Here is a 13,031-nt window from a genome sequence, read left to right as displayed (position 1 = left end):
GAGTCTGAAAACAAAACTAAGAAGAAGTAATCAGAAAGCTGGAAGAAAAATCAGGAGAGCTTTAGACAACATAGGGGGGAAAAAAAAGAGATATCTTCAGGATATCAGGAGAGCTTTAGAGAATCTGTAAATCAGAAAATATGAAAAAAAAAAGATTTCAAGAAGGAGAAATGATCAGCTGTGTTAAATGCCATTGAGAGTTCAAGAAAGATTAGAACAGAAAAAAGTGTCCTTTGTATTTATCATCATAGAAGCTTTTGTTAGGGAGAGTTTCAACAGGTGGGTGAGAACAGTAGAGTTGAAATCCATATATAAATAAAAAATTGTTAAATAGAAAAATTAATAAAAGGTGAATAAAAGGACATAGTACAGGGAGACAACTCTCACAGTAGTTTTCACTCTAAAATCGAACAGGAAAAATGGAATGGTAGCTAGAGGGCAATGAGGGTCAAGGGAATGTTGTTGTTCTTGCATTGGTGGTGGTAGAGGTGGTTATGGTAGTTTAAACATGGCTGTGAATGATCCAGTAGTGAGGGGATGATAAAGGAGAAAGTTAAGGTAATTGCAGAAGTGAAGCTAAAGGGGGATGGGACCAAAGCACATGTAAAAAATTTGGCCTCTGCTGAAAGAAGGGATGCTTCCTTCATTGTATCAGGGTAGAAGAAGATGCATGAATATACCGACAAGTATATAAATTTGGTTATGGAAATATGAGAACATTTCCATCGCTTGACTTCTGTTTTTACTATAATGAATGAAATGAATTATAAAGTCTTGAAACAAAATATACATACAAAGAAGGCTTTCCTGTATATTCTGTGTTAACTGTCCAGTGGATGTTGAGGGGTGTGACAAAATGCTTTGCTGTATTTTCCCAACTCAGTACTAAATTATGTGGCTATTTGAACACTATGCCATTGATGGAATTAAAGAGATAAAATAAACTCCTTGTTTTCCATATCAAATATAATGAAAAAACAATAACATATCATTCTTACTCTTTGTCAGGCCCTGTTCTGATAATTATATATTATACTTTGCCAGGCTTTTTTCATTTTATTAATTCACTTAATCCTGTTAGATCCCTATAAATTGGGTATTATCATCCACAGTTATCAGACTGAAGCCCAGAGAATATAATAACTTGCCTACACTTAGTAAATAGTAGAACTAGATTCAAATCCAGCCAAATTGTCTCCAGATTTTAGGCTTTCACCACTAGGCAAAGGACATTGATCTTGAGCAACAGATTCACTCTTCCATTCATCTACTCATCCATCCAACAAATATATTTATTGGCATTTACTATTTAGTTAAGCCCACTACCCCTCTAAAAAGAAAACCCTACTCTCTGCAAAATACTAAGAATGGAGGATGAAAAAAAAAAGAAAAGTACAGTCCGTACCGCTAAGGAAATTATATCTAGCTTGCTACTATGGCTAAGAATTACTACATAGAGCTTTAATATAAATGAAATGTGTGGTAAATTCTATAAGGAAGGGAGTGATATGAGAATTTTAAAACTATCCACTCTTATTTAAAGAATAAAGAAAAGTGACATGTGAGGAGACCTTGAAAAATGCATAGAATTTGAACTTATGTAAATAGGGAAAACAACATACTGGACAAAACATTAAATAACATAAGCAAAAGCCCAAAGATGGAAAGATGTGACACATGTATAGGGAAAAAAAATGGAGCTCTTTTCCTATAATATAGGATCCTAAGCTTAAGGGTAAAGAACCATGAAGGTTTTGTTTTCCTTTGTTTGGGTAGAAGGCATGACATGATTAGAGTCCTAGTTTTAAAAGATGAATTGTATAGCAGTGAGTGATATCTTGAAGCAGAGAAGGAAACTGGGAGGTTTTTAAAAGTGCTAATGGGATTATGTTCAACCAACCACTGAGAAAAATGTCAATCATTTTTGGCTAAAAAGTAATTATAGTTAGTATACACAATGAAGTACAGCTTCTATCTTCAAAGAGCCTCCAGTTTCACCAAGGAGGCAAGACTTACTTACATTAAACTATTAAGGGACAAACCTATATATATTGGTAACTGTGATGTTGTGATTTATAACAAGAAAGATACATTTGGTCTTTGTCCCCAGTTGTGGCATAGAGCTCCTGACACTTCCTAAGTGATGAGAGCAGAGCAACAAAGACGTCTTTTGTTATGTTAGTGAGGTGACTTTTGGAACTCATCTAAGGATGGGGGCTGGTTTCCAGGGGAATCAACCACATGATTAGAGGGTTAGAACTTTCAATCCCAAACCTGACCTCTGGGGAGGGAAGAGTAGCTGGAGATTGAGTTCAGTTGTCAACGGCCAGTGATTTGATCAATCACACCTGTGTAATGAAGCCTCCATAAAAATCCAAAAGGACTGGGTGCAGAGAGCTTCCAGACTGGTGAACACATGTAGATTCAGGGAGAGTGATGTGCTTAGAGAGAGAGCATGGAAGCTTCTCACCAGTCCCTTGCCCTATGCATCTTTTCCAGTCCCTTGCCCTATGCATCTTTTCCCTCTGGTTGTTCCCGAGTTATATACTTTTATAACAAACCAGTAATTTACTAAATTAAATGTTTGTCTGAGTTCTGTGAGCTGCTCTAGCAAATTATTTGATAACAAGGAGAGGGTTGTTGGAATCTCCAATCTATACCTGGTTGGTCAGAAGCACACATGATAAGATGGACTTGTTGCAGGAAATGGGGTGCAAGAGAATGGTCACATCCCAGGTCTTGGGCAAGTCCTTGGGACAGACCACCAAGTGAGGTTCCTTGGCTTTGCACAGGAAAGTATTCAAGAGCGAGCAGAAATAGAGTGAAAGCAGAATTATTCAGGGAGATATACACTCCATAGACAGAGTGTGGGCTGTCTCAGAAGGCGAGAGGCCCCAGGATATAGGGTTGTTAGCTTTATGGGCTGGGTAATTTCATAGGCTAACAAGTGGGAGGATTATTCCAACTATTTTGGGGAAGGGGCAGCGATTTCCAAGAATTAGGCCACTGCCCACTTTTTGGTCTTTTATGGTCAGCCTCAGAACTGTCATGGCACCTGTGGGAGTGTCATTTAGCGTGCTGATGTATTACAGTGAGCGTCTAATGAGGCTCAAGATCTACTGGAAGTCGAATCTTAAGTCATCTTGGGCCTAGTAGGTTCTAACCAGTTTTTGTGTATCCTCAAGTACTGTGGCATTCTTTTAAATGTTGTGCCCTGCCCCCTTCCCTCCTATCTCAGACTTGCGATTAGCATCCAAAGAGAGAAGGGGGCGGGCAAGCTGGTAGGACTGAGCTCTTAACCTGTGGGATCTGATCCTATCTCCAGGTAGGTAGTGTCAGAATTAAGTTGAATTGTAGGACACCCAGCTTGTGTCAGAGCATCGCTTGGTGGTATGAGAAAACTCCCTCACTCCACACAAACCAGAACCTTTAGGAACATTTTAGTGTTGTGTTTTCTATCCCTGATCTTTTATTCTTGGCCAGGTTTCCCATGTCAATGTTTACACATAAAATTAAATTTACCCATAAGAGTACCTTTTCTAGGTAGTTGTTCCAGACCACACCCTATTTACTCTAGACTTGAAATTCTGGCTTTCTTCCCTCTGAGTCTCTAGTGACTTGCTTTAGACTCAAAACTCTTAATGCTTATTTTTGGACACTTTGGCTTTCACTTGCTAGCCTTGTTTTTCTACTTTGCTGTAGGCTCTGCTTCCTTTTCTAATGTTAATATTCCTGTGGCCTCTAGTGAAAATCCTACCTGTTCACTTCTTTCCTACTGCCTGACTAGCCCACAGGTTCTGCCCTTCTTCATGGCCACCTTAACTTCCATAAATGTTCCACCATCCGATTTGGCATTATGACATATAAAAACTTTAAGAGAATCTTCTATTAGAAGATTAAAAGATTAGAAAAGATGAAACCCTCATAAACTAGAGTTAGAAGAGATTCAATTTCAATAGAGAGAGGGAATCAGTCAAACGTGGGAAACATCTTTTCTGAAGATTAATAAGCATTCTTTTTTTACCTGTATTTACCACCTGATCCTAAATTCATCAACTCGTTTGTCAGAAAATAAATAATGAACAACAATGTGATTCAGGTTTTTATATTGGATAGCTTGGCTCTGATAACAAATAAACCCAGAAACATATATTGATCAAATATAATGCCCTTTTATTTCTGGCTTCCATAAGAGTCCAAGTTGGATAATCCTGGTCAGTGAGTACTTTTTCAAGCAGTGATTCAGGGAGCCAGAGTCCTTCTACCTTGTAGATCTACCATCTTCTACCACTTTATCCTAATCTCTGTTCAGTGGGTCAGAAGAAGAAAGAAAATATAGAGGAAGCACATTTGTTTCTTAATAGCCTTGGACCAGAAATGACACATATAACTTTTGCTGACACTGTCCTAGAGAAGACTTAGTCTCACAGCCACACATAATAGCAGAGGAGGCTGAGAGATTTCATTTCTTTGAGTATCCAGTGGAGGGAAAAACAATTTTTAAGGCAGCTATTAGTTTCCACCAGAGTTAAGAAAAATAAGGTAAAATGAATTACAAAGTCCTTTGCAAATATGAGATAATAATAACTATATGTAAAAATTATATGTATGATTAAGTAATAAGTATAAGGTAAAATGCTGCTATTGAGTCAGTGCAAGTTAAATAATTGTGAGAGATAATAAAGGAAATATAGGAATCAGTGCATTTCTTTGTTAAAATATTCCAATAGTGATTTTTCTCTCCAAAATCATGATTAAATCACAAATTGAAAAGGAATATCAGCTGGGAAAAATGCCCCTTAATAAAGTAAATAACAGGTTCTTGTCAATTTTATTAATGTGGCTTTCAAAACAATTGGGACAGAAAATAAACTGTGCTTAACACTTGTATAATGGATTATATTTGTCTGCTGTGTGATGTAGGTCAGAAAGAGTCTGAAGATAAAACTGAGGATGAAGAATTGGATGTCAGTTTTAGGATATCAGTGTTCAAACTACCAATACATACTTCAGATTCATTGAGGTATGCTGCAGTATTGAAAGCAAAAGAACAAGATTCTTTTCCTATGTATACCCAGCCACTTTCTACCACTTATCAAAAACCAGTAATTAAAATAAAAGACATGCTGTTGGAGAAGAGTGTAAGAAGAGAGTTTTTTACAACACAAAGAACTGGTATGAAACTCCAAGCACTTTATGATATTGATAAATATTGCTCAGAACAAAAGAAGCAGGCAAGCTATAAAAATAAAGTAACAGCTGTAAGCATGGCACAAGTGGACCAAGAACGAGTTAGATTAACTATTCAAGAAAATTCAAATAAGAAAATATATGCTATGCATAAACTAACTGCAAGAGATAATGAGACCATTCAGAATGGTTTACAACGACTTCGTCAGGACAGATCCAACTACCTTGAGAAAGTTAAAGAGAGGAGAGTTCTGTTTCTGGAAGAAAAAAAACAAAAGGCTAAAGACCGTTTATTAATTCAAAACTTAAATAATGAGCGCACTCTTTTGACCAAAGGAATGACTAAAATTGACAGATTGAAGAAGAAGCAGGCAGTCTTAAAAGAGAAGAGCCTAATTGTTCAGCAAAAACTGGCAACTGAAAAATATCAAAAGGATTTACTTAAACAAATGAAGGAAATTAGGTAGGTACAGTTTTGATATAATAGAAGCTTTTACGTTGTTGGGGAGGAAAAAATTTCCTCTGCCTTCTAGGTTCTCCTGGCTGGTTTAAGAAGTAAATTGATGTGAGACAGATTAACAGGAGAAAATCAAACAAAAGTTTAATAACATCTACACGTGGGGGAGACCCAGGAAAACTGAGTAACTCCCCCAAGTAGCTGAAGCCATCACCTTAAATACCATCTTCAGCTAAAGACAAAAGGAGGTGTTGAGGATGGAGAACCAATTATGAGAGGTTACCAGGAAAAGCACAGTAAACAAGGGTAAGGTTGTCATACAGATCTGTCACTGTCTTCTCCAACAAGTTTCTAGAGGTTTGGTCATCCTCCTCTTCCTCAGCTTACAGAGTTGTAAAATAGCTCAAAGAGATGAAAAGACACAGATAATTCTAAAGGGTACACCAGACAGGACCCCCAGTAATTGTTTTTTACCCTTTTTTACCCTTGTGTGTCTTTCACACAGTTTTTTTTTTCTTTCTTTTGATATTAGATTGAAGCTTATCAGCCACAGTTTTATGCCGGTTATATTTTAAGTGGCCAAACTGTGAATACATATGTTTAAGGCTTATCTAGAAATATTTAAAGATCATTATAACTGCTTATTTCATTTACATTTTTAAATGCTATTGTTTAAAAAAAGTAGTCTGTACTAGAAAGGAGTGTAAAATAAGAAAGCATTTGTCTTTTCGTAGCTATAAGCAAATTTAAAACTATTTACTGAGGTACTTTACATAATATCTTTTTAAGCATGAAAAATATATTTTTCTCCTCCAAAATTCAAAAACATTTTCCTTAACGTGTACTTTGTGTGTGTGTGTGTGTGTGCGTGTGTGTGTGTGTGTGTGTGTGTGAGAGAGAGAGAGAGAGAGAGAGAGAAGGAAAGATTTTGGAAATAATTTTTTTATAATTTAATAGAAAATACATTTTGGAAAAGAGAATGAAAGCTAGTCTGGTATATCAAAATGTAAGTCTAGCACAAATCAATGTTAAAGAAATTTAAACAGCTTAGTTTTATTACAGCAAATTGAATGTCTGGCCATCATTAATCTGTAGAGGATACAGAGTCAAGTGAGCTTCCTAATGTGTATTAACTGAATTATCTTCTCTTGTAAGCTGCTGCAAAGATATTATCCTTGAGAGTACACAGGAATAAGGCAATGTTCTGGTTATGTCAATAATGTATCCTAAAAGACATTACTGAGTTTTATTGTAAATGTTTTCAAGTAAAGATTGAGTATCAATGTGCAGAAAAGAGCTGTGACTCAAAAAAGTAAAATCTGTCTAGAGACTTCAGAAGTTTCTCAATTCTTTTTCTGCCAATTTGTTCTTCATTAACGTATCAAACACTTCACCTAAAAGCATTCTGGTGAATCTCAATAACTAGTGAAGTCATTACTGAGAATATAGCTTCCTGATCGTGCTCTGGAATGAGGAACAATGAATGAAGAAAGGGGAACCATAAAGCTCTAGTTTAGGACATTGATAAAATACCCATAGGAGTGTTTAAGAATGAACTAAAAAGAGACTTTAAAATGAAAGAATTTCTATATCAGGTAAAAGCTGGTCATAAGTTTCCCCAAATATTCTTGTCCCTACTCTAAATAGGTGATGACACTGCTCAGGGCAAAACAGCATCGTGTCCATTTTGAAGTAGAGTATCATTTAGCTTGGAAGATCTGGCACCTAAGGCACTTATCCAATTTCATCATCTTCTTCTTGTCCTTATTTTTGTCATCAGTTGACCTTCTTGACTACCCTCTTCATTCCCTGTGGTCTTTATATCCTGATATACAAAGCTTTTCTTTTTCCAGCTTCTGCCATTATCACTGTTAACTTCCAAATTCATAAGAACAACCCTCCCAATTGCCTAACCTAACCTAAACATTTTTGGATCCCAACACACTTTAAACTCATTTCCATAGACATATAAATGCCACCTCATCACTTGGAACGGCACCACCTCTTAAATTTTAAACTCATATATTTACTTATGGCTAAAATCTTTATCTTTTCAACTCTTTTTTTCCTTTACTTTCACCACATGTATTCTTCAAATATATTGTGACACTCATCCCTCAAATAACCTTTCTTATAGACTTTCTAGTGTAGCTTCCAGGGTTCTTTAATTCGATTATTCTTTTTTCCATTTCACCCAGTGTCTCTGATGTCTTTTCCTTTCATTGCCTCCACCGTGCTAACTGCCTCAGCCCCTACCTTGGAACAATCCAATTATCTATCTTCATTTTTTTGTATTCAGGTAAAAATGGCTAGAAGGCATCAGTGACTTGTAGATTTATGCTGATGTCAATTCTATGGCCTCCAACTTCAGCTGCTCCCTCAGGTGCTTGTTCTTTCTCCCATTGCCTACAAAAGTGATTTTAAACCTCATCAACTATAGAGCTTCCTATGCACATACCACCTCTGACCTTTCCTTCTCAACAAGTCACTCTGCCCCAAAGGAATTTTAGGCTTTCAAGCTTGAATTTGTTCAATTTTCCAATTCCCTATCTATAAAATTCTACATATCCTATATTTATCCTCATTTTCTTTTCTACTGTCTCAGGATTAGGTTCCCATTTTCCTGTTAAGAGCTAATAATCCCTTTGTTTTTGCTCTTAGTAAGCCTGGAAGTGGGTAATGCAAGACCTCTGTGCTAGGCAGAATTATGGCCCCCAAGAAGATACCATGCCCTGATCCCTAGGACTAAGAATAGGATAAGAGATGGTGGGGGAGGGGAAATTTCCCCTCTTTCCCCTATTAGTTCCTTCGGCTGGCAAGTAAAATAGCATAAGGCAGATTAACAGGAGAAAATCAAATTTATTACATGTGCAAAGGGAATCCATATAAGTATGAAGTGTTCCAAAGTCAGCAAGGCAAGGTAAGGTATATATATACTCTGGACTAAGGAGAAGAAGGTAGGGGTCTGAGGCTTCAAGGGGAAGTAAGGTTATTCACAGGAAGAACAAAAATATTTAATGTTTGGTAAAAACATGTTTGCTGGGCCATCCTAAGACAATGAGGCACTTTGATCAAATGGGCTTTGCTAGGTTCCTCCCTGTCTACAATGCCTAATACTTTACTATAGAAACTATGGTGACAGCTTCTTCCTGGGACAGGCCCCATATTTTAATTTCATTTAGGCAGTAAGGGGGAAGTTCAAAGGTTCTTTTGGGCCTGGATTGTTTTTAGCTCAAAATAATTCGCATACCAGAGTGGCATATCTTCGGGAAGCCTGCCCTTGTCCCCATCAATACTACACTCATGGATATGCTACCTTACGTGGCAAAGGGACCCTGCACATGTAATTGAGGGTTGACCTTAAAATAGGAAGATTATTCTGGATTATTCAGATGGGCGCAGCATATTGCATGAGCCTTGAAATGCAGAGGCAGGAGAGGAAGTCAGAGGGAGTCAAAGTAGGAGAAAGACTTGACATGACACGGCTGACTTGCAAATGAAGGGAGCCATGTAGAAAGAGTGAGAAGGAAATGAATTCTGACAACAACCAGCAATCTTGGAAAGAGGACCTCAAGACCTGGATGAGAACTGTGGCCCCGGCTGACACCTTGATTTCAGTCTTGTGAGAACCCAAGCAGAAAATCCAGCTGAGCCATGCTGTGCCTGGACTTCTGACCCATGGAAATTATGAGATAATACATGGTGGTTGTTGTAAGCCAATACATTTTATAGTAGTTTGTTTTATAGCAATAGGAAAATACAGATTCTTTTTTTCTCCTTTCTTACGATTGCTTTGGTTATTCCAGGACCTTTGCATTTCCATGTACAATTAGCTTTTAAAACATTCAAATTACCTAAAGTTAATACATTTAAAATAAATGGTAATCTAAATTTAATCACATATATATTTAGAACAAATTTAAATGTTAATTTCTACCCAAATTGCTCTTTGCATATTAATTTGGGGAGAACTGACATCTTAGTAATATTGTCTTCCAATCCTTGAACACGATATAACTCTCCATTAATTTAAATTTCTTTAATTTTTTTCAGCAATATTTTATCATATTCAGGTATAGGCCTTGCATGTTTTTTATTAAACTTATGTCAAAGTATTTATTTTTTGATGGTATAGTAAATGGAATTTCTTAATTTCATTTTCCAATTGTTCGATTCTGGTATATATAAATATTGATATAATAGATTATTATGTTTTTCACTCTTCAATTCTTTTAAATAGTTTGTTTTTTTACATTTTGTCCAAGTTTATAATTGTTTTCTGCAGGAGGGCTATTTCAATAAATGTCTCAGGCTGAATTAGTACCATTAATTAATTACATGTGCAAGGTCTATTTTTCTGTGACTTCTACTCTGCTGCATGACCAGACGTGACTACTCTCCAGAGCTCCTATTTCAAAAGAGTTGTAGCTAATTTTCATTGAGTAATTATTAAATACCAGCCTTCCTCTAAGGATTTTAAATGTATTAGCTCATTTACTCCCTACTAAACCCTATGAGTTGGATTGTCCCTTCTTAAAGGTGAAGAAATGATGCACGTAGAGCTTAAATAACTTGTCCAAAACTCAATCAGTAAGTTGCAGATCTGGATTTCAAATCCAAGCAGAATGGTTTCACTATGTGTACTCCTACCCATAAGCCATTGTTTCTTTATATTCAACTCCCTAGGCATTTCCATATAGATAGCCAGGCTCTTTAAACTCAGTATTACCAAAATAGAACTCTAATCTTTCTTCACATCTGGCTGCTCTTAAGTTTCCTATCCTGATGAGTGCCAGTTATCCATACAATAAAATAAATTATTAAATGTTAGGTACTCCTCTAAGGATTTTAAATGTATTAACTCATTTAGTCCTTTACTAAACCCCATGAGTTGAATTATTCCCTTTTTAAAGATGAAGAAAATGAGATAGAGAGAACTTAAGTAACTTGTCCAAAATCACATAGTCAATAAGTTGCAGACTTTCTAGACTTAGGCCCCTCTTCCACTCCCTAAGTTCACATTTCTGAGTATACTTAAATACAAATAAATATATGTATTTCATTTATATGTTCATATACCTTTATTTCTCTTTACTTTCTATAAGCTTCTCAAAATTATATCATGTCTTATTTATCTTTATGTTTCCAGGATCTATGGATAGTGCCAAGCATTATAATACATAACTCTTGAATGAATGAGGATGAATGAATGAATTTTCCTAAGACCCATGACATTTCTCAGGTTTGCCAGAGTAACCTGGTTCACCTTTCTCTAACTTAGTAAGAGTTTGCTAGGGCTACCATAACAAAATACCACAGACTGGGTAACCTAAGCAACAGAAATTTGTCTTCTCAAGTTCTGGAGACTAGAAGTCCAAGATGAAGGTGTTGTCAGGTTTGGTTTCCCCTGAGGCCTCTCTCCTTGGTTTGAAGATGCCTGCCTTCTCACTGTGTCCTCACATGGCCTTTGTTCTGTGTATACACATCCTTGGTGTTCCTTCATCTTCTCATAAGGACACCTCTAAAAGGCCTTTCTCCAAATACAGTCACATTCTAAGGTACTGTGGGTTAGGATTTCAACATGTGAATTTGTGGAGGTCATAGTTCAATCCATAGTAGAGTCCTAGAAAGAGCTTGGATTTAATGAGGCTTAAGTAAAAGTTCTGCAAATCATGGCATAGTTTGGTTAGATGCCTCTTTGGGAATCTAAGCCAGAGTTTGTAAAAATTCTCAGTTATAGCTAATAGAAAACTTAGAAATATTAGCCCAAGATGAATATTATTTAATGATATAATAATATTTTAAGCAATAAGTGGAGTTCTATCTTTTTCCCATTTTGTATATATCTATTTTGAAGGCATTTAATTATCATTAACAATTAGATTGATTGTTATGGTTTTAGTCATTTAAAAGTATCTCATTCTGTTACCTTACTTTTTTCTTCTTAGGGCTCAAGAAATATATAAAAGACACTGTGAAGAAAAGTTTGTTAATGATATGATTGCCTTTCAAAAAGCTTGTGAAAGATTTCAAGATGCTAAAACAAAAGCTGCAATTGTGAAAAAGAATTTAATCCTTAAAGTTCCCGATGGAATGACAAAGTGAACCAATGCCACATCACATTCTATGGTCATTTTGAATTATGGCCATTATTTTTAGTTAAAGGACTTTGAAATAATACTATAAAAGAAGAAGTACTCTATGTCACAAGATGGATTTGTATGTAAATCTTCTAAAAATATAAAGAGTGATTAAAATGTTTCTCTTCTCGATCATAATTTAACTTAAATCAGGTTGAGTTGGCTCACCTAAAGGTTCCTTACATAACCAGATATCCAAGGGACAATGAAAAGTGATTTAATTTATTGCAGGAAATACTGCAAAGGCATTGCTTGTATTGTTTCATATCTTGAGTACAGCAATTTGTAAGCCATTCTCAGTTTTGCTGGCAACCTTAGAATAGTAATTTTGGCCCCAGCTGTTGACTTTTATTAAGACACTGTGTTCTTTGATTAGTTTCTTTGCCTGCTTTCATATATTTAATTATATTTCCTGTTTATTTTGTTAAAACAATTTAGTTTTTCAAAATAAAAGTTTCACCATTATATTGGTGACTCATGCTCTTATAAAAATTCAGAAAATATAAATTTTAAAAGGGAAATTAAACATTCTTATTAACTTCCTAGAAGATTGTAAGATTTTTGTATATTTACTTTCAATGTGTTTGCCTTTACATATATGGGGGGCAGAGAGGAGAAATAGAGAGAGAAAGGATGCATGTAATTGAGTACTTGTGATCATAAAGTATTCAGAAATGGTATATATTCATTTTAAGTCTATTTAATACATATTCATAGTGTAGAATTTGACAAATAAAGAATATAAAAAGATATAAAAATTCTTTGTAAAATTTTAGTCGATTTTCAATAGTATTTTCAATCTAGAAAGATAAATGTCTCACTTATTATGACATTGCTCACTTAATACAATGTAACTAATGCCATTCAAAATTTCTCTTTAATACTCATCAGTTATATATGCAAGTTTTTCTTTTTAAAATTCTCTAATTTTATTAGTCTATGGTAAATTTCCAAAAATTAAATATTTTAAAACAGCAGTTGTTCATTGTGCTTCTATGCTGGACTGCTAAAAAATGCTAGTAGCATTTTCCTCATGTTCTGTAAAATAATAGCTGTCTATTTAAATCCATGGTATCAGTTCTCCCTTTTCTTGTTAATTTGCAGATAACTAATGAGCAAGTCATATTGGTATTTCTAATTATTCTTCAAAAACAACAAAGGGGGATACAGTGAAGTGGTAAAAGTGTGACAGATGTAGATTTCCATAACAAATTAGATAATCTCTCTGTTACCCCGTTTTTCTG

At 35.4% G+C, this 13,031-nt stretch overlaps 1 protein-coding gene across 1 annotated transcript in view; it reads left to right on the top strand.

Moving 5' to 3' along the window:
• The window catches only part of LRRIQ3 (leucine rich repeats and IQ motif containing 3), a 218,848-nt gene extending 207,096 nt beyond the window's left edge, over positions 1 to 11,752 (top strand). Inside the window, exons 7-8 of the mRNA XM_068538019.1 lie at positions 4,924 to 5,653; positions 11,596 to 11,752. Coding sequence (XP_068394120.1) covers positions 4,924 to 5,653; positions 11,596 to 11,752 — 887 coding nt within the window. The remainder of the gene's footprint in view (positions 1 to 4,923; positions 5,654 to 11,595) is intronic.
• The last annotated feature ends 1,279 nt before the right edge of the window (positions 11,753 to 13,031 follow it).

Source organism: Eschrichtius robustus, chromosome 3, assembly GCF_028021215.1.
Source record: "Eschrichtius robustus isolate mEscRob2 chromosome 3, mEscRob2.pri, whole genome shotgun sequence".
Classification (NCBI taxonomy): Eukaryota; Metazoa; Chordata; class Mammalia; order Artiodactyla; family Eschrichtiidae; genus Eschrichtius; species Eschrichtius robustus.
The sequence above is the reverse complement of the archived record's forward strand: the minus strand, read 5'-3'. Positions and strand labels throughout refer to the sequence as shown.